The following is a 21948-nucleotide window of genomic DNA, read 5'->3' as shown; positions in this document are numbered from 1 at the left end:
TTTTCCCTTATCCATCTCCGAATCCAGATTTGTGGACGCAACTCAAAAAGGAGTTAGGTAAAAGAGATGGGAGGAGAAAATCTACTTGGGAATGTATGTAAACAATATTTGGAACTCAGCTCCTGCTAAAGCCACCGCAGTTTTAAACGCTAATAATGGTGACCACACCGTTGGCATAAATTTGGTCTCTTTGTATTGAATTTGAAGTGTCCTTTTTTGACTGTAAATCTCTCATTTCTTTATTTCATAACTATTTTTTTTTTGTGTAAAATGAAATAAATAAAACGAATGAATGAAATGAAGAGTATTGCAGTAGCTATCCAATCTTTTGTTGGGCTCACTGTATGTGCCAAGAGCTTAGCCTTAGGTAGTTACTTGAATACATTTTTCTGAAGATGTCTCTACATTTCCAGTGAACTCAAATTCAGGTCGTCTTTTATGAGCTGCGTCGCGTTAGGGGCTTAAAAAACTCCTATCGATGAATGCCGTTCTATTGACTTGCGAACATTTAACTATCATGGCATGTTCAAAATGCTTTTAGCGAACTCAATTAATTGCAGCAATGCCGCGTTAAATGTTCCTCTCCGATTGTTTCGTTAAGTTTGGTAACAACCAAATTTCGAATACGAAATATCAAACAGATGTGATAGGAAATGTCATTCAAAATTTGTTTTTGCGAGATAGTGTAAGCAAGTGGGAAATGGGATGTTTGAAACATTACCTCGAAATGGGAAGTATTCAAACGAGTCAATGCCATTATGGGCGAGAATGAGTTTTAACAGATCTCTAATTTACGTTGGTTAAAATTTTGACATTATGATATGCCGGATTAAATGCAGTTAAAAAAAGTGACGTCACCATGACGACCGCAGCTAAAACGAGGAGGCTGGCAAACTTTGCGAACGCTAAATGTCCCGCAGCTATGGCAGTGACCATTTGGCAGCGCTTTCATTCTACTTTGGGCTGTTTGACGGTTGGTCTCGTTCAAATTGTGAATTTGTTTTAGTTCGCGGTGGCCTTATTGTTCTTGAATAAATTCGCACATATGCATTCAACAGTTTAACCAAAATTATGACGGGCGGTAAAAGTGTCCATATTGACATCGAATTCGAGTCAGAAGTATTTATGCCGGAGTCAGCTTCAAGTTTACTCAGCAGCGCGATTGAGTATCTACTTTTTCAACGGCACCAGATTCCCTTCGTCTTCCAGACATTTAAATATATGACTTCGAAGTGGTCGATCCAGGAAGATAACACATACGAAACTTTTCATTTGGAGAAACAACGGAGGTTGGCATTATCAACATTGAATGAAGTGAATGACTTGTGTGAGGTAAGACAAGTCTAGGTTCCTGGAGTGCGACTTAATTGCAAATTTAGTTGTTGAAATATATTTATAAAATAAATGTTTCGGTGGAGAGACAATAATGTCTAATGGGAATAATAAATATCCGCATTGTCTCCTTGTAGCACATCCGTCGAGAATGCAAACACAACAATATACTTTCCGCGCGCATAATATTCGGTGCTACGCCTCTCACCCCTAAGGAAATTTATGTCGTCAAACTTCCGAAAGTGTCCAAACAACATTCTGTCGATAATCACCTAAAATCTGTGACGACAGCTACCAACAAAGTCTTAATGTAGGGTGAAGTACAGATCTTTGGTGAATGAAGCGATATCACCTCCCTTTTTCACTTCCAGGAAACTTCTGACTTGCGAGCAGCTCTATCAAGCATTCTCAAGGAACATTGGCACCACGAACATGTATCTGGACATTGAAACATTAGACTCAACAAGCGGCGACTGCGAAAATTTTCAAATCAAGGAGGATTTTGATTTGTCACACAAATGTCCGGTGATTCATATCAATCTAGTTCATAAGACCCCAACGCTAACGGACAATAATTGCTGCCGTGATATCGCTGTATTTGAAAGCATAAGCGAACTTAATTTAAGTGAGAAAGTCGAGACTGTGGAAGAGGGTGTTGTCGACAAGAATCAAACTGATAATGTCCTTTGGAAGGAAGCAAAGGTCTTCATTAGAGGATTTAAAGACGTGTTCGTCAAAGGCCGAAGTATATGGGAGGATTGATATTTTGTTATTAAACTTTTTTTTAAGCAATTTATTTGTTAGTAAGACTGCAATAATTATGTTAGCCAAAATATAGCTATTTTTGGAAAAAAGTCAATTCGTGTGCATTCATGTTAATTTGCTTTATCTCCTGACTGAATCAGATGCATGTATCGACATGTGTTGTCTCTAGGGCCACTAGAGCGGCATTTTTGTTGTCCCTTAAGAAGTGGGACATGAAAACCCTAGTAGGGCTTTTGATGGGACACTGCCCCTTAAACTACCATATGGGAAAGATTGGGGTAGTGGTTTCGGCTGTGTGCAGCCAATGTGAGGAGGAGGAGGAAACTGCCCTGCACTTTTTATGCAGCTGCCCGGCATCCTCAGATCTCAGACGAAGACACCTTGGCAAGGTTTTCTTCAATGAAGAATCTGCACACTCTCTGCCTCTTGAGAATGTTCTCAGATTCGCTAAAGCCTGCGAACACCGTAGGCGGGAAGCCATTGAATAGGCAACTTACGGGGATAGTACAATGGGCCTAATAATGGCCTGAGTGCTCGGAGCTGCGGCTCCCCCCATTTAACTAAACTATGTGTTGTCAAACTACTGGTGCTTGATTGATTCCTCCGAAAAAAATACTTTCGAATTGGAAATTTGTGGTCGTGCTCGGTAAACAGTGGCCTACTCCAGGGAAGTGTTTTAAGCCCGGTACTTTTCAGTCTGTAAACAACCTCGCTTCACTCCAAACTCAATGACTCAACTGACATCTACCAAAACGCAGATGACTATCATGCTGGAGCTGATCAGGTGGATAGGATGCTACAAAAACTGATTGACCTTTTTGTGAATAAGTGTAACACCCTGAAATTCCCAGCGAACAGAAATAAGTCAAGCGTTGTTGCTTTTAGGAGAAATAATGACGAACCATGTAACATTTCAGTACAACAGTCCCCTCTAAAACAGGTACCGGAGATAACATTTCTGAGCAGGACAATCACGAAATCCCTTTCCCTGAAGATCACATCAATAATACAATCATAAAAACGAAACAGGCTTTGAGGGTAGTAGACTTTGCCCCAGGTTTCTCATGGGGATTAAAACCTGAGAGAATTGTAAAACTGTTTAGAACCATTGTGAGACCAGTGCTTGGTTATTCTGCTGCCTCCACGCTCTTGATGCTTAAATACCTCGACAACAGATTAGCCACGATTGTGGTGTCTCAGTTGAAAAGTAGAAAGTAGTAGTAATAGAAAACTAAGTCTTCACCGCATCATGTGGCTATATGTTCAGAAACGCGCTATTGACCTCTAAGGAGCTGATAAAACTGATGAGATCTGCTCTCTCCTCCTATGGTTTGGTCATGGAAACCTACTGGTCTGGAGTGGTTCAGGGCAGGGAAGGAACGGGAACAGAAACGGTTGGGTAGTTAAAATCCAAAATGAAATAACCGAACTCAGGAAAAGGAATGCCCTTGTATGGAGCTGATGCAGTAACATCGGCTGTGACATCCAGCTGCGCGGTGGTCTCTGAGCACCCTCAGAAGATCTACTCCCTTTCAATGCGAATATTCTTATTTGTTTCGTTGTACTGCTTGTCCTGCTGCTATAATATAATTATTTATGCAGCATTGAGTGTGATGATGAGCGTTGTTTTATTCAAAATGGAAGTTGGGAGTGAGAAGATCGTATCTTCATGGGGTCCGATATTAACTAATAACTTCGATCACTAGTGTTCGGATTTCAAATATGTAAAATCTTCTAGATGACGGAAAGACTACAGTTCGCAAGATACACCAACAAATAACTGGTTACATGTTACATAAAAATCAGAATTCGGTAATTTATTTCACAAACAAAATCACAAACTTCATTGGAAACCAACTATATTCTCTTAGGTCTATCAGATTACGGTATACCGGGTTTGTTCCGTAATTTAGAAACAATTACTTCTTGAAGTATTAGGGCGAGAAGACGATCTGGTTGCTCTACTTTCGTTCCGTGCTGGTTCTTCATTCAAAATGGATTCATCAACTGTACTATCATCTGGCAGTTCGTCGTCGCTTCCATCATTGGAAACACTCAATGAAGAAGTCTGAATTTTGTAATGAACAAGCATCTAAATCAATTTACACATTACAATAAAAACGAATTACCTGTGATCGAATTTCATCTCCTTGCAAGTCTTTATTTTTCAGATTCCCCATGAAGAAAACAGCCGAACAGTTGTTCGCCGCCAATGCAGCTTTCACACGAAATACTAGGGTTTCAATAGTTTCTCGTAAAGCCGGAATTTGAGCAACAATTGCTGTGTTCTTTATTGCCTACAAATTAAATGATTAGCACCTCTGCTAAACTCTTTGGCGATTAGAAATGTTGTTTTCACCTTGGAATGACAGCATAAGTTGTGCAGAAACCGAGTAGTCACTTGAAGCATTTTCAGAAGTTCGTTGGCACGCTCGGTATCCCTTCGAAGTCCACGTTCAAATACCGGAAGTCCATGTTGTAAAAACGCTTTTACAAAAACATGAGCATGCTAGAAATAATCAGATTTCTTAAGCGTAAATTATAAAATAGTAAACAAGTAACGTCAATAACCATTGAACTTTGTGATTTCACAAGCATTCATTGCATTTTTGACATAGTTGGTTTGCAGTCAAATCCGATATCGATAACTACAATATATAAATTTTGAAAATTACGGATATGAGCAAAAGCGAGCAAATACGCATAATTGATTTCGCCAAAGTGAAAGAATACAAGCGGTACGAAAAGGTTTATGTCCTATTCCTATGGGTTAGTTCGATTGGAGTCATTGGAATAGGTCTCGTAGTTACAGTTGGAGGTATCATCATATACTCGGTTCCACAATTTTCCAACTAACAGTTTATTAGTTGTTTATATGCTATCAAAAGAATACTACATCTTAGCTGCTGGGAATTGTAAAGCCTTCATATACGGGTCGGCATTTCTCTTATGTGGTGGTCTGCTGGCATTATTATCAGGCATTTTGACGTGTGCTATATCAACAACCAAAGGTTAACACGGAAGACTGATTAACGAAGTCAATATAAATAAAATTAAGTTTCCAGGGAAATTTGTATTGACGATTTTCTTCGGGCACATATTCGCTATTGGCTTGGTGGTTTCGGGATTGATTATGGCCGTAAAAATGAGTAAAGCCATCGACTCAAATCCATATGGAGGAACAAATACGATAATCGAATCATTTCAAAATACAATCAATGACTCCCAATACAGGCACCATTGGATTAGAATACATCAAGATTTCCGATGCTGTGGGATAGAGGGTTTAGAAAAATATTTGTATTTGGTGGAGGATAATATCACCTTTGTGAAGTATTATCAAATTTGGTCTAAGAGATTTACAACTGTTTTCAAAAGCCCCGAACCTGAACCATCGATGAATGAAACTGAGAAGAAACAATTGGAAAAACTCTTAGTTGTTGCGAAGAAAATGGGAGTGAACATAGATTTATGTCCGAATATTCTTCGCGATGCTCATCGGGGATGTGGCTTGTTACTCTTAAGCCGACTGGATAAAAAGACGAATCTTTTAAAATTCTATGGAACCCTTATATTACCAATGATATTTATTGCAGATATGTTATTTTTTTTAGGATATTTATGCTTCAAAGAAATCAAAATAACCTTAATGAGTGAAGTCGTACCTAAATAATTGAAACAAAAGGGAAATTTGTTAAACATTGCTTAAACTTGTTTTAATGTCTTAATTGATTTACGGCGCGATTGCTGTCAGTACTTGGCAACGTAACACATAGCATTATCCGCAATGGGATTGTCGTCCTTTCTTAATGTGTTACCTATTTATTGCCACTTTAGCTCTCTGAGCAGCATGACCTGTGTATTGACGAATTTTTCATCTTTTTTCTCCGGCTAGAGTACCCTGATAAAAGGATGTAGACATGAATTCGTAAAAGCTTGAGGCTTTCGAGTGCTACTCCCATCTAGTAGCACAGAAAGAATATTGGCTCGAAATAGCCTCAACTTGATGTAAGTATTCAAGTAGATGCATTTACAATATTTCCAAAACAGCGCAGTTAATGTGTCGAGAGACGTCAAGTTCTGTACCACAGTTCGACGCCCTCGATATTCAGCCTATTAATGTAAATAGGAAGAAGGCGATGATCGATCAGACTGAACACCTTCGTGCAAATCCAGAGTCAGAGTCCATGACCCTAATTAGAATTTTAACAATCATAATCTTCCTCGACCCACTGGGAAAGATGTCAGGAATTGCAAGGAATATTTTCGCGAGGAGACCTTCAAGGCCGTCAGCTTTGCTGCACTTGGCTGTATTGTTGGCAAAGGTGGTTCCACTTATGTTTCGAGAAGCTGAGGTTTGCCACATCATCCACAAGAGGCAGAACTTCACCAAATGTTACACGATTCAGAAGAATAGTAGTAAAGTGCTTCTTCCATCTCTACAGCTGCTCATCATTGTAAATGAGAATCGTACCGTTAACATCCATCATAAGGCCATCGAAAGGCTTTCGCGCTGTGGTACACCACAGTGGAATCGATGCTATATGTGGCAACTTATTCATTTGCCATTTCTCGTACTTTGCTACGGTAAAGTAGCTCTAAAACGTCACGCTTACATCCGCTCGTAGGATCCATAGAGTTTTCAGCTTCTTACGTTCAGGTCTTGTGGGGTATTTTTGGAACGGGAAAAATTTTTTTGAGATAAGATATCGCACTACTAAGAAAAGTGTACCCCAAGACTCTAAACAATTATAAAAGAATACTACCAAATACCGCTACGTTCTCAAAAACACCTTGTTTTTCGGGAAACATTAAATTTTTTGAAGCGGTTCTAGTTTTGTGAGCATATTGTAAAGATCATATCAAAATTGGCGGAAGAAAAAGGGTCTGGTCTCGCCTTAAGCTTACTTGTTAACCTTTTGGCTGAAGAAGAAATTAGTATAAGGTTCGCAACTAATTCTTTGCCTTGACTACCCTGTCCCTCGCTTTGTCTTAACTCGCCGCTGAATTCATTTAATATAAAGGGGCTTCCTCCATTATTATGGCCGAGGGACGTCAAGATATGGTAAGGAGCACAAAGGCCGCGTCTTTTACTATCTGAGGCAACAGAAATATCAATTAAGGATGCAATCTGTCGTGGATTTTCCCTTTTTGATCACGAATTTTCCTGCGAGACGGTATTTTTGTCCATACTTAACTTCGCGTGCGCTTTTCGCTAAATTCTCGCGATGATCCCTGTTTTATAATTCAGATTCCGGTGTGGTCCTATCGCACCGGGTCAAGGACGACCCATGGGATTTTTTAAATTACATAAAGGACTGAGGTATCAGATGAACCCCCACATTCCCGAAACTGCCTAGCATAGAAGCGCACAGGCGCGTATCGTCGGGATACTTCAATAGAGTTGTCCATCGTATACTAATTTTACGGTCAATTTCGCCGTTTCCTTAAAGTTTTGACATAGCTCAGTTCCCGTGGTTGATCTTGATTAACCGAGATGTTTATTTCTCCATCTTGCAATACCATTAGTCATCACAAACCTTTCCATATATCCAAGGATCATAGTATTTATTAACTCTGCGAATACTTATGAACTCCTAATTGTTACACTTTAAACAGTAACCACTTTTGACATTTTAAAAGAGCACTATACAAGCATTCGCGCAATTTAGAGGTCTTCTTTAGCAATGATATCGGTTTATCATGTATCCCAACTATATTTTCCTTGAATCTCGAAAATATCCAAGCCTTTACCTGAATCATTATTATTTGCCGTCGTTATCTATGCAAGCCTTTCAATACATACCTTCAAAAACAGTGTAAAATTTCGTGGAATATCTAAGGATTTCACAATTTCTAGTACCATATTCTGAAGTTCACAGCTTTGTCCCCACTTCTTCAGCAGATTGGGTGCCGTATATTCAGAGATGCATTCTCGTACCACATTAATTAAACATTCACAAAGACATCTGAATAGCATCGGAAAATTAGCTCTGAAATAAAGAAAGAAAATACGATTGAGCGTTAGTGGAATTTGAACACATGGTAACTCAAAGGTTATACGAGCAAAATTGTATTTCTGTTCAATTTCTATGAAATTTCTCACTACTATCAAGCAATGGAATTATATGACGCAATGTATAGCAAGTCCAAAAAATTCAGATTTTTCACGTTCTCTTCAATTTTACCCCAGGGTTCATCATTGAAGGTACAAATTCTACATTTTGTCATATTAATGAAATGGAATCATACTTATGGATATTTGGGAACATTTTCAGACAGTCATCTTTCTTTTTCAAGAAATTCACTTCCTCGATTACCAGCTTCAATACTGATTTCATTCTTTTATAGTCTGAATCGGCTAAAAATCCTATTAACAATTCATTCAATAGTAGATTGCACTGTGCACCTTTCTCCATAGTTCCTGCATACCCATACCATTTTCTGCACAGAAAATTTTTACATAATTTTCCTGAAATAAATGAAATGAATGTCATATGCAAGATATAGAGGAAAGATTTTTTCAACTTACTTATAGGCATAGCAGCATCGAAGTCTTTTGCAAACCGTTTCACTGAAGTAACAACATGATAGAGATGTACGGCAGAGTTAATATCGATAATGGCGTCTTCGATCGCAAGAAACTTATTCAAACTTATCGTTGCCAATTCTTCAATGCTTTTCTCTGGCGTTGCTCCAAACACTGAATAATTGTTAAGGTTCCTCAGCATGTCTGCGAATGGGATAATTCAAAGAAGTCAAAATACTATTAAGTGGTACGAAAAGGAAATACCCTTTAAAATTGGTTTTCCTGATTCATCATCAAACCCAGACCACGAGAATAACGCTGCGAATAAATGCAAGCAGTAACCAAAGCACATTTTGGTATAATTCAATTCAGTTGTGAATAGATCTGCATTTCCATATGCACCTTTTACAGCTTCTACGGATTTCTTCAATTTTTCTAGAAGCTATTCAAAATAATTATTTTCTTGGATTTTAGAAAGAAATTATAATCATATTCTGTTAACCAAACCTGTTTGAAATGGTCTATTATTTTGGGAAGAAATCGTACTATATCTTTCACTAAATCAGCTGGATAATTTATTAATTGGAGTGTTTGGCGTTGGTTGAGCTTCCGGATTCCGGGAACAGATTCTAGCTTATTCACAAGGTCGGACATTATAAATCTAGCAATTTGCATTGTTGTTAACAGACCAAAGGAGACAGATTGATAAGCTACTCACTTGAATTCCAAAAGACCAATGCAAGAGCCTAGACAATCAGATGGCATAGGATAACTAGTAATCAACCTTTCTCGTAGAAGCAACATAATATCTGGATCCATTTGTCTACGTAAAATAAAGTTATTGTTAAATGTTGAAATGAAATACTTGAAAAACTATAACTGAGACAAAATACGAACTCTATATTTTCCAATTATTTCGTATTCGAAATGTGCAATGAGAATTAAAGTGCTTCCGACTCATTGATAATTAATGCGCAATCGGATGAAAATTATAGGCTTGAATAATTTTCACCTCAGGCCCAATTTCTGTGCATGATTCTGTACATAAAGTGTCTATTTAGATTGCTTTTATCCACAGTACCTACATACACGATCTTCATTTTAGTTGGTAAAGTTGTTTTCGAATGGTTCAGTTTAGTGAGAAGCAGCAATCTTCCCATAGGCGAATCAAAAAATTTGCGGTCCCAAAATTCGCAAAAGGCTTAAACTGTCCTGCTTTCAGAGCCGCGGCCGTTAGCTACATTTATTTAAAAATAAACATGGGATTTGTGAACAAAATGTATCTGGAGAAAGTACAGCAATCAAGAAGCGGCGGATGACTAGCTTAAAGGATTGCTTTCAATGTTGTCCTATAATTCGACCGCTGAAGATATAAACGACAGCAGTCGTTTTTCCATATACCAAATAAGACTTTTGTGGTAAAAGGAGATAAGTGTTTTGAAAGAAATTTTCGCAAAGCAGTGATTTGAGGATTGGAGCTAACATGGCTTGGTCAAACAAATTGAAATCTTCAACAATGGAGAGAAGAAACAAATCTCATCGTTTTCGACGAATAAATTGCCTAACCATGAATTTTATGCCAATTTTATGACAAGGGATATTTTTACAAGTTGGTTGATCGGTGAGGACAAAAATGGTGGTCAAAGAGCAAAAACGGATGGATAATTTTCTGCCAAGGGCCACGGGAAAAGAATAATGCAACTATTGGAAAATCAAAAAGATTTCGGTCCTTACGTAATGATGTTTCGCTTACCATAATTATAAATTGTCTCAAACTTTTGAGAATTTTAAGTGGGATTACAATGGTGCTGCCTTTTTTCCAAAGTATGGCATATTGGAAATTAGATATAATTTTGTGGCGCGGCAAGATTCGCAGCATTCGAAATTTATTTCGAAAGTTGCGAATGCGAACAAATAGATGGCGCGGAACTTTCCACTTTGTAGAGTTCGCCACGGGAGTGGAGGACTAGCGAGGAGTGTGCCATGAGTTGGGGACAGAAAGAACCACATGGAGACGACGGATTGCTCGCGTTGTTCAAAAAGGGTTTCCGTTATTCTTTCCTTTCTTGAATTATTTTCGATTGTTTGAATAAAAGTTTTAATTCGTCACGACGTCATTTGCAATTTGTGATTACTCCGTGCTCTCCTCTTAAGTTGAAATCTCTGTAGTTCGAACCATTTTTCCTGGCAATGAGAATTCAACTTAAATAGGTTTCACTGTATATGGTCTCGACAAAAACATCACAACAATAGGACACATCACTCACAGAATATTACTAAAATCTAATTTAATAATATTTCATTTTTTTCTTTTAATCCAACAACATTTTGTTTAAAATTGAAAAGGTCACTTTTGAGTATTTCCAGGGCCGTTTTCAGCAACTACTTACAATTGACGATCGATCCCCATGAAACAGGCACAATCACTGTCAGCGGCAGTGATCTGCCCAGAACTGAGCGATTTAAATACCTCGGGTCAACGCTATCAGCTAATGAAGAACTGCGTTATGAAATTGCTCCACGCATTAACGCAACCTGGATGAAGTGGTGTTCCACAACTGGTGTTCTTTGTGATCGACGTATCAACGAATGTCTCAAATCTAAAATTTACCGCAATGTCGTCCGTCCAGTCGCTCTCTATGGTTCTGAGCGTTGGCCGACTATAAAAGACGATGAACGGCGTCTTGCGGTAATGGAGACGAAGATGCTACGTTGGACTAGTGGCGTCACATGTTTAGATCACATCCGAAATGAGGATATCCGCGATCGTTATGGGGTTGCACCGATCGTGGAAAAGTTGCGAGAGAGGCGTCTTCGATGGTATGGTCACGCAGGTCGTGCAAATGAGAATTCACTTGCCAAAATTGGTCTGAACATCGAAGTCGATGGTAAACGGCCAAAAGGCAGACCTAAGCAACGGTGGCTTGATACGCTGGATGGCGATTTGAAAGCCTCGAGATTGCACCCAGATCAGGTATTCGATAGAGCCAAATGGCGAAGCCGATCACGACGAGCCGACCCCGCTTGTGAACGGGGCAAAGGCTGAAGAAAAAGAAGACTTACAATTTGCAAAAAAAAAATTAAAAAGAAATACAACTGGATTTTAATTGAAGACGTTGAATAGATTGAAAACTGGTGGGCTCAAGAAGAATTACCAAACCCCATAGGAGTGTAAGTTTTACCACCCGGAAAAATCAACGACGCCAAAAAAATTTTTCCAAATAACAGAGCACCGGGTGTGGGCGCCTCCATTGGCTCAAGAATAGAATCTCGACCAACGTATCTATACCGGAACATTGGTTCAAGAGTCTGTTGTAAAGAAGGTGAGACTCTGTTGTGAAAATTATAGAGGTATTTTTTGCTGTGTGCGGGTTATATGGTTGTCTTATCAAATATTATCAAAAAGCCTGACGAAACTATAAAGTAAGATAAGATGACATTAAGAGGCATAAGCTGAAGTAGTTAATGGCATTATAGCAGTATTCGTCATTTGGAGAGGAATATCAATTTTGAAAGCATCCAGCACAACAGAAAACTACTCTAGCGCACCATTTTCCAAATATTAACAAACACTTATTATACCAATTTACATTTTGTTCTTCCTATAACGAACCTGTAAATCATTCCATTTGCCTCAGATCCATTCAATGAAATTTTTGAATTCTTTGCTTGAACTCCTCCTCCACTAACATTTTGTGACCTGGTCGTTGCTAAAATTGACATTCCCTCTGTTTCTACATTCTCATTGAAGGTTTTGTTGTTATTGTTCGATTTCGACTTTGGCTTTGTAGCCTTTTTGGGTTTTCCTATCGAAACAAAAAATCTCCGGTTAAAATTCTGCCTTCATAAGTGATGCATGCGATAATTGGATACCAATTGGTTTTTTGAAAATTTTATCTGTTTCGGAGTCCACAATAAAATTTACGACTGGTAGTGTATAATCTGCTGGAAATTTAGCTGAAGCATGTTGAAATTCCATTTCCAGTTGTATTAACGTGGACAATCGTAAAAGAATCTGAAATCATCAATGTTTCCTATTTCTTGAAATTAGTAGAACAATAAAGATACATTACTTTTTTGCGGATCATCTGCTGGTCTTGACTTGCAAATGCACTGATTGTTTCACGGAACCAATTTATGAGATAAAAGTAAACGTTTAAGATATTCCTGGCTGTTGAATCATCATACTCTTCGAAAATATCAAAATCTGCTATTGACGCTGGCAATTTCGGAATAATAACGGCGCACCCAAGCAAAGCATTTATTGATTCTAGATTTCCCCCATAGCGAAGGAAATGCAACGTCCGAACCAAATTGAACATCGATGGTAAAACAGTAACGGACTGAGCAGAGCTGAAAAATTGAGATGTATAAACTCTATCTCTTTTCTGTGTGTAAATATGCTGCATACTCCGCTTCAGGCTTAAAGCATTGTCCCCCAATGTTAACGGCAATTGGAATTAATTCACTATCCACGCTTGCATCTTCCTCGGGATCGTTGATACAATGCTCATAAGCCATTTCTAAGGATCTAAGAGAAGAATTGCGTATTACTCACTTCTTCATGATATTAAGAAATACTCACTTTTCACTAGGCGTTTCTTCCACAATAAAAAAATTTTGAAAATAATTTGTCGTTAGGTCACTGAACCAGATGAGGAAATGTCTGTCTATTGGCTTTAATTTTCTATTCTTTTCAGAGTTAGAAGGAGAACAGATAGCTGCCATTTCGTCATAGAACAGTCCCAAGGTATCTGGACAATATACTGTAGTCGCAAATATTCGCCCTAATAACAAGATCTGAGACTAGCAAAAATTGAATTTGTACAGCAATCCAAAGCATACCAATATAGTTGGCGGCTATTTTTGCTCGACCATCAGGAAGTTGTTCAACAGTGTCATATGATGCATCCAAATCGTAAATACTCTCTGCACTTCCAATATCCTCTGTTCGTATAATATGATTTATTAGCTGTACTGTACCAATAACTCCTTGTTTTTTAACTCTTGATAAGAAAACAATTAGAACCAGTTTTCTAAGGGAAACACTGAAATCTGTGCAAAACTTACTCCCGATTACGATTTATAATTTGCTTCTTCACAAGCATATCAATGTGATCTTGCAAAAGTTGACTTTCGCTTAAAGGAGGTGGAGGATATGCTATTAAACAAAGCAATTCCATTAACATTCGATACTGTTTCAAACTGAATTCTGAAATTCGATCTAAAAGTGGCTGCAACCAGTAGAAAACCATTTTAAAGTATGAAACATGGGTATGTTCACAGTTCGACATTGGGAAAACACTTACCAAAAGAAGAAGACCACAATTTTGCATTTCCTTGCTGTACAAAGTGTTCAACTCATTGAGAACTTCAATTGCTAAGGTTGTTGAATCTGGAAGTGATTTATTACATGCTAACTCCACGAGATTCAGTAAAATTTTCTTCTGATAACTATCATCTATTATGAACACAATTCTGAAAGAATCTCATTTGACAAAGAGAAATTATAAAAATAGTATAAAAGGTACTTGTAGCAGTTTTTAGCAAATGAAGACACAAGGTGTGTTTTTTCTTTCAAAAATGTGTGGAGCATCATTAAAACAATTTCAGCATGTTGATCAAAAACAGCCGGCAACTCCTTGCGAACTTTAATAATGGTGTCCACGGTAAAATGTTCTGCTTTGATGCGTCGACGTATCTGTAAGTGATTTCTGTTTAGAATCCATAAACTTCATTCAAATGTACAGGAAAATACCAAATTTTCGATATAAATACACCGGTCTTCTCTAGTGGACATCAGCATAATTAACACCATGAAATCAATAGACCTGAAAATATCAAAGGCATAATTTTGTTGAGATTCCATCAAGCGTTTTATTGATATTTAAAAATCAACTAAACGAGACTTTGATAGCTAACCTTAGCTCTCTTGCTGGAACTTTCTGAATCACCTTTTGCCACGTGTCGAATATTTTTTTTGACCTCGTCAATGCTTGTTTTATATTTGAGAATGTGTCTAATTCTATTTTTTTCGACTCATCAGTAATTTCCTCCACTTGAAAATTGAGCGAACATCTTAAGTCATTGATAAGCTGCAAAAATAAAAATATTGTTTCTTTGCTCTATTTTTCCACAGTCTTCTTTTTACTCACAATGGGCAGAACTTCATCATCTTCACAGTCAGGTTTGAGGAGGAATTTAGTGAATGTCGGGTACAACTGCCAGAATATAATAAGGTGGAGAAAATGTAATCAATTGTTTCGAGAAAATAGAATAAACTTACCAATGTTTGGCACCCATTTTTCATATAATTTAAGATTTTATTTCTTATCCTCGTCTGAATTTTTGTGGTCAGATACATGTTCGTGAACGTTTCTACTGTTTGAGGATTCAAAAATTCGTCGGTAGATGCAATGTTGTTCCTTTAATGAAAAGTGAAGATGTGTTTGCTTTATTTGTTACACAGAAAAATAGTAAACCATATTACATCAAAAATTCGACAAATGCATCGTGATGTGATGGACTCAAAACGTACTCAATTTGAGATGTTATTTCGCTCCTAGCTCTTGGCGTGGCACACTTATAGATGTCCGTTATCTTCCCATATAGCAACTCACCGTGGAGGGGAGCCACAAATTTCAACTGAGATAGGATCAGGGGGAGCAATGGTGGATCTGAATTCAAATGCTTGCTATGGGAAAGGATAGCACACCAAATATTATATATTTTCATGCAATTTATTTAGCACTTACTCATCTTTAGCTAATTCCAAAAGTTTTGATGTTAATATTTCTATTATTTCTTTCTGTATAAATTCCACCATGAGAAAATTTAACATTAAACTGTCTTGCGATGGAATAGTTGTATCAACGCCGGGAATGCTAATAACGCACCCACTCAAGAGTTTCACTAACGTAGAATGAGATTTAATCACTTCTTCTAGCCCTTCCATGAATGTCTTTACATTATTAGGGAAGTCTTGGTGATTTTTCAGTTGATTACGAAAACGGTTAACAAATGTTAAATGATCACAAGCTGAAAAAGGGCAAATTATTATATAAATAATTATAGTTTTTTTTCATTCGTTCTAATCACTACATTAATCCTACTTCGAATTCAGTGAATAAAATAATAAGTTTGCGATGGATTTGTGATACAATTTACTGTCTTCGTTGTGATTCGCACCTTCAAATGTCCCAATAATGCCATTTTATCTTCGCTTTTCAACGTTTTTCCTTTTTGAGGTGTCAATAGATATTAGGAGGTCTGCTTGAATGTATTCAAACTTTGAATGAATTCATTAATTCATGAATTCGCGTCATTATTCGAATACACACTAACGCATTGCGCGAAGTTTTGTAATATATAAATTAGGAATAATCAATAATAGTATAATAGCCATAACATGAATATGTGTGCATAGGAATGTAGGTTTTGTGCTTATTCGGCTTCTGAAAACGGGTAATACCTCAGGAGTAGTCCAAAGTAGTGTTGCATCTTGTCGCCGATATTATTTTTCCTTGTTATCGGTGACTTTCTTAATGCTGCCTTGTCCGAAGGACGTGAAGCAGTTCAATGGACCATGATTTCTTTCCTGAAATATCTCGAATACGCTAATGGCATCTGCTTGTTCTCTCACCGAATCATGGACCTCGGCCAAATGATGTTGGATTGGAAAGAGAGGCAGGTAAACACCAACAAAACCAAGGTTCTCAGTTCGACGAGTCATGGTACTCTTCTTATCTGCATTATTGCTGAGAGCATTAGCAACGCTAGATCCACTTTCACTGCCTCGTTTAGCTGGGTATCACATATCCTGAAAAGCCGATGCGCAAACGATTTTCGCAGCAATGTTTGGACCGATTCAATGGGTATTCGATCAATTTTATGTGACGATTTATCACCATGGATCAAGGATGGGTCCACCACTATACGCTAGAAATCAAACAGCAGTCGAAGCAGTAGGTTTAAGATGGTGATTCTAAGCTAAGACAATAGAATCCGCCGGAAAGGTCATGGCCAGTGTGTTTTGAAATGTGAAAGAGATCCTATTAATTGATTACCTCGAAAAGGGAAGAACAATTTCAGGCGAATATTACTCCTGCTTCCTTGATCAGCTGAATGTCAAAATTCGCGAGAAGAGGCCTGGCTTCAAGAAGGAAAAAAACATCTTTCATCAGGACAATACACCTGTAACACAAATGTGCGTCGCCGATGGTAAAACTTTGGGATTGGAGGTTTGATATGCTCAGCCATCCACATATTCTCCTGATTTGGCACCCTCAGACTTATTTTTTCCTAAAACTTTAGGAAAGTTGTTTATGAGACGCGCTTTGCATCCAGCGCAGAAGCCGAAAGGACCGCATATGGATATTTTCATCGTCTTTTAAAAGTAGCAAGCCGGAAAACCGGAAGCAGAAGGCTTCATGTATGAGAGCTTTTTTATATTCCTTATATAGGCATATTTAAGTGGGCATTCGTCTTTGTACCTAGCTCGTAATGATTATGCATTTAGTTTGTCAAACCATTCACTTTAGTATGATACCGACATTCAAAGAATGAAAGAAATTTGCACAAAAGTGAGAACTTTGACCTATTATAACTTTGCCGGCAATAGTGCCATTTCCACCAAACTTAGTCGTATCATGCTCTCTAGCCTTTATTACTGCAAAAGTTGATGATTCTAGGAGAAAATTAAGGGGAGTTCCCAGTCAATTTCGAGAAAATATAATAAATATGGCAATATGCTATTATTGCCTTTATTTAAATATGCATTGGTATGGAAAGTAATTTGAAGGTAGATACCATGAGATACCATGTGCTTGGGCCACCATATTTTTTTCAGACATTTAGGTTGGGTATTTTCTCAGAACCAGTCCTTGAAGTGCATGACCCTTTTTTAACCCGCACAAACCTCCAAAAACACTAATCGTGACAACACCAAATTTGACACCTCTCTTTTGCAAATATGAGGACCCCCTCAGACTCAACATGGAGCTGTGTTACTTAATGCATGCAATAAGATTCCCAGTTTTCACCCTTCTACCAAATTTCATATCAGTAGGAGTAACCGTTTCTGAGGTACAAAATCAAACACACAGACAGACAGACGGACGGACAGACAAACAGTAAACCGATTCCGATTTGTTTTACACAAAACCTTAAAGATGAGCTAAATTGGAATTATTTTTCGTAGCGGAAGAACCTTTTTTTTATAATCATAATCACTCCGACATTGGTTAGTTTTCATTCTTTCTCAAGACCAACAGTTTTGCAACGATCAAGCAATTCGTTTACATTCGGAAATTGATTCAGAGGGAACTCTCCAACGTAGATTGACTGGTAACACAATTCTTTGGCGAAATGTGCCTGAATTTCTATTGCTTCCACAAAAGAAAATTGCATTGCTTTCAATTCAGTTCTTGGGTTCTGTTCGCTTAAATGTTATAATAAGTGAAGAGCTTCGAAGCGCAGTTAAAAATCCAAATGAAAGCATACTCACATAGAATGTAGCTTTCCGGATCGTCTAATTCTGCGCCAGCCTTCATCAAAACCATCTCAAAGTACGAATTTGGCGCTCGGTTCATCGTCTTTGACTGAGTGCGACATAATGTACTTCGCTGCGATAAGTAACGCCTCTGAGTAGGTGGCTGACTAGCAGGAATAGGCTCCTGACTTCCAAGCAAGTCTTCCTCATTGTTTTCTTCCTGTGCCTGCACATATTCCTTCGGATCTGCATGTTCTATTCTCTGGAAAGCATCGAAACTACTTCAGACCACTAACAGACCGGCAAGTCGCAAGATTCTACTTACTCTTTGCTTTGGGGGATGATTCTCCACGATTGGGGATAACACTGATTTAGACTGATTCACTGATGATTGTACATTGGAAATATGTTTACTAGATCTATATCTTTTATTTTTGTACATTGTTGCGTCCGTCTAGTTACATCGAGATCAACAACAAGCAATATCTACTTCGATCACTGTTGACTTCGGAATGACAACAACGAAATTTACCGCGATTTTGAAATTGAAAATTTGGTTCGTGGATAGGATGGTGAGTGTTGACTCGGCTTCTCGATTAAAAGCCACTTTACACGGTCGGTCTCGCATCTTCTGCCAGTCAAAAATGACGGTAGATACGATTTGCATGAACCGCTTTGTCTGTTTGTCTCTGTGTTCCCTTGCCAGTAGGAAAAGTTGTTGAAAGAAAATTGAACGCTATGTGGTTCTAGAAGAAACGAAATTATAGAAAAGATTCTAATTTCAGAGAAACTCAACCTGAATTTTCCTGCTGCAATTGAGTTCACTAAAAACAGTTTGAACATTCTACCACCGCCCTGCCCGCAATTCCATTTCATTTGAACTGTGAATCAAAGACCTCAGAGTCGTCACGTGGAGTGGGAATCATCACGGCCGCGGACGTGATCGTTAATAATAATAATCGTTGGCACAACAATCCATGTTGGATCAGGGCCTTGAAGTGTGTTAGAGCACTTCATTCAAGACCGTAACGGTACACTAGGAGGCAATGTGGTCAGCATTGCGCTCGGACGTGATCGTTGCGAGCTACAATTGCAACACAGTCTATGATTTCAGTTATTTTTGTGCAATCGGGTAACACATCTGTCACTTTAGCCATAGAAAATGTCTAAGCTCTGCAGCGCGGCGATAAATTCATTGAGAACACTATGGACTCCAACAGTGATACCGGTTCGATTTCGATATCACGCTGACAAGATAGAGAAAGGTCCCCTCGTTCGCCGCTATGGATATAAAGACCGTGTAGAGCACCGTGGGCTCCTACCTCATTTGGATAATGGACACAAGCTTCCCATGCCGGAATATCGTCCGAAGAACCCGTGGACGGAGAAACGGGCACTTTTTGGGCAAAATGATTATATTGATATACTAGGTAGTGATCGACTGCACCCGACAAGGGTCCTATATTCAGTACCTGCATGGATCCGAGGAGTTTCCGGGAACGAGTATCAGAATTTGCTTCGAAAGAGGAAGATAATGTCCAGAACAATGTACCCTGTCGCGCGACCAACCAAGTGGAGGGAAATGCAGAAACGTATTTTGTATTTATATAGGAAGTTGAATAGGAAAACGAAAACAGGATTCAGTACTCAGTAGATGAAGGGAAATATGTTCATTGTTGTAGATGTTATGCTAAATATATGAAACTAAGAACTATCCTTGTGTATTCAACTTCAATCAAATAGTGGATCCAAAGGCGGTTTTCTGTGCTGTTCTCAACACTAACTAGTACTAGTCGAAACTTGGCTTTTTTTTCACAAGTTCTGCTATAACCGCACCTTCAACCCCAAGGTCAGGATATATTAATCTATCTAAGGCACCTAAGTTATTGCATGTAGTAAAGGCAAGTTTACTATGTGATTCGGTTAGTCGAATTACGCTGTAGATTAGACGGAATATTATTGATGAAAGGATTTTGCCGGCTTTAGGATCGCATAAACTTCGGCTTGGAAAACCGTTGCATATTGTCCCAAAGCCGCCCGCTTCTCGTTTTTATTCGATAGGTAGACTCCGGCTCCCGAACCCTGTTCTGTTTTTGAGCCATCGATGTAGAAGACTTCCGGATATCCCGCCGCGCATTCCTTTGGGACTTCCCAGTTCTCTCTATGCTTCAGGGTAACTTCATATCTTCTACCAAACAGATGTATGGGGACACGAGAATCGGAAGGCATTGTAAGAACTGGATTCAGTACTTCCAGTAACTCTTCCAATGTTCTGTGCTCTCCACATCCGTTGTTTCCCCATAGATCTAATCGAATTAATCTATGCGCTGCTCTGATTGCAGTGCTTTGAATAAATATATCCAGGGGCTGCAAATTAAGTAATGCATTTAGAGCTGCATCGGATGTCGTGTTCATGGCACCAGTGATACCCAGACACACAGTTCTTTGCAGTGCGGCTAATTTACGGTGAAAACCTTTTTGTCTTAGCTTAACCCACCACACTACGGATGCATAAACGAACATCGGCCTAATGATAGTAACGTATATCCACATTACCAGGCCTGAGTCCCCATGTCGAGGCAAAGGTCTGTCTGTACAGCCCATAAGCTGTGAGAGGTTGCTTCATCTTTACCTCGACATGTTTGTTCCAAAGCAGTTTTTTTTTATCTAGAGTGACTTCCAGATATTTCACTTCTTCGGAGAGTTGAAGGGTAGTACCCCTCACCTCAGGGAGGCAAAATCTATCCAATTTTCTCCTTTTTGTGAATAAAACCATTGTGGTTTTATTTGGATTAACTGAAAGGCCATATCTGAGGCACCAACTGTCTATCAAATCAACGGCACGTTGTATACTTCTACACACCGTTCCAAGATCCCGATCAACAGCAAACACAGCCACGTCATCAGCATAAGCTTGAGCGTGTATTGGAAAATTTTGCAGTTCGCATAGTAGTGAGTCGATCAGCATACTCCACAGAAGTGGCAAAAGCACACCTCCTTGGGGGCAGCCTTTCGTTGCTTCTGCTTTCAGATAGCGATCGACACTGTAGTGAATATAGGATGATCTAGAGCGGAAACCAGCATTTCTATCGATCAAAATTTCGAGGTGTTCCTAGATGCGTTCCAGGATGATTGTTGCTAATATTTTTGCGACAACAGAAAGCAGGAAATGCCCATCCAGTAACAATCAAAACGTGTACGCTTTTTCGGAATCTTAACGGTAATCGCCTTTTTCCACTCTATGGGGAAGATCTCAGATTTCCAGCATTTACAAATAACAACTCTAGGGGTTGCATGGAAGAGTTTGACAGGGAGGCTTTCAAGGCTGGCGGTGTTAGCCCGTTCTTGTGTGGTGATGGCAAGCATAGCTTCGCTTCTATTGAGAGGAGCAGTCCGTATTCGTATGTTACGGTTGCTTGCCATATCAGCCAAATCGGATTTTAATAATATGCACTTATTAATTAATTAATCAAAAATTATATTTGGAGATTCTAAAAAAATATGAAAACATATTTACTAATGAGTTCGTATTCCTTTTTTTCTTCTTAATGACTACCGAAATGCAATTTGGTAAATTAGAAACAAGATTGATACGCAATATATAATTAATTTATTTTGAAGCTGCCACAATAGCATCTCTTGGTTCACTAATTGTTTTTTCTGGCTATTTACAACTGGTTTGATGTTAGGTGACTAAATCATCCATTACAATGATATTGTGACCATTCGTGGGGAAGAATTCAAACAATGCATACTCCCAAAGTGGTACCAATGAAACCAATAACCGCGCAGCGTGTATTGCGTCAGTAGTTCCGCAGTTCTTGACAAATCC

At 38.6% G+C, this 21948-nt stretch overlaps 3 protein-coding genes across 3 annotated transcripts; 2 read left to right on the top strand and 1 right to left on the bottom strand.

The window, feature by feature from the left end:
* Positions 1 to 869: 869 nt before the first annotated feature.
* Positions 870 to 2191, top strand: LOC119659960. The gene is made up of 3 exons (XM_038068315.1): positions 870 to 1332; positions 1470 to 1642; positions 1704 to 2191. Exons 1-3 carry the CDS (start codon positions 1072 to 1074, stop codon positions 2092 to 2094), a joined length of 825 nt encoding a protein of 274 aa, XP_037924243.1. The 5' UTR covers positions 870 to 1071; the 3' UTR covers positions 2095 to 2191.
* A 1690-nt stretch (positions 2192 to 3881) lies between these two features.
* On the bottom strand, positions 3882 to 18622 carry LOC119660195 (Fanconi anemia group D2 protein). Its single transcript, XM_038068615.1, has 26 exons — positions 18442 to 18622; positions 18132 to 18378; positions 15382 to 15664; positions 15117 to 15320; positions 14913 to 15051; positions 14782 to 14847; positions 14549 to 14721; positions 14385 to 14457; positions 14158 to 14327; positions 13936 to 14104; positions 13697 to 13860; positions 13472 to 13632; positions 13212 to 13413; positions 13038 to 13157; positions 12700 to 12979; positions 12500 to 12641; positions 12240 to 12432; positions 9345 to 9449; positions 9134 to 9287; positions 8891 to 9068; positions 8630 to 8830; positions 8350 to 8569; positions 7904 to 8090; positions 4457 to 4606; positions 4227 to 4394; positions 3882 to 4165 (listed from the first exon to the last, which is right to left on the bottom strand). Exons 1-26 carry the CDS (start codon positions 18556 to 18558, stop codon positions 4007 to 4009), a joined length of 4425 nt encoding a protein of 1474 aa, XP_037924543.1. The 5' UTR covers positions 18559 to 18622; the 3' UTR covers positions 3882 to 4006.
* A 610-nt stretch (positions 18623 to 19232) lies between these two features.
* Positions 19233 to 19830, top strand: LOC119659320 (39S ribosomal protein L51, mitochondrial). Its single transcript, XM_038067345.1, has one exon. It carries the CDS (start codon positions 19279 to 19281, stop codon positions 19768 to 19770), a length of 492 nt encoding a protein of 163 aa, XP_037923273.1. The 5' UTR covers positions 19233 to 19278; the 3' UTR covers positions 19771 to 19830.
* Positions 19831 to 21948: the final 2118 nt, after the last annotated feature.

This window comes from Hermetia illucens, chromosome 6, assembly GCF_905115235.1.
Source record: "Hermetia illucens chromosome 6, iHerIll2.2.curated.20191125, whole genome shotgun sequence".
Classification (NCBI taxonomy): domain Eukaryota; kingdom Metazoa; phylum Arthropoda; class Insecta; order Diptera; family Stratiomyidae; genus Hermetia; species Hermetia illucens.
The sequence above is the reverse complement of the archived record's forward strand: the minus strand, read 5'-3'. Positions and strand labels throughout refer to the sequence as shown.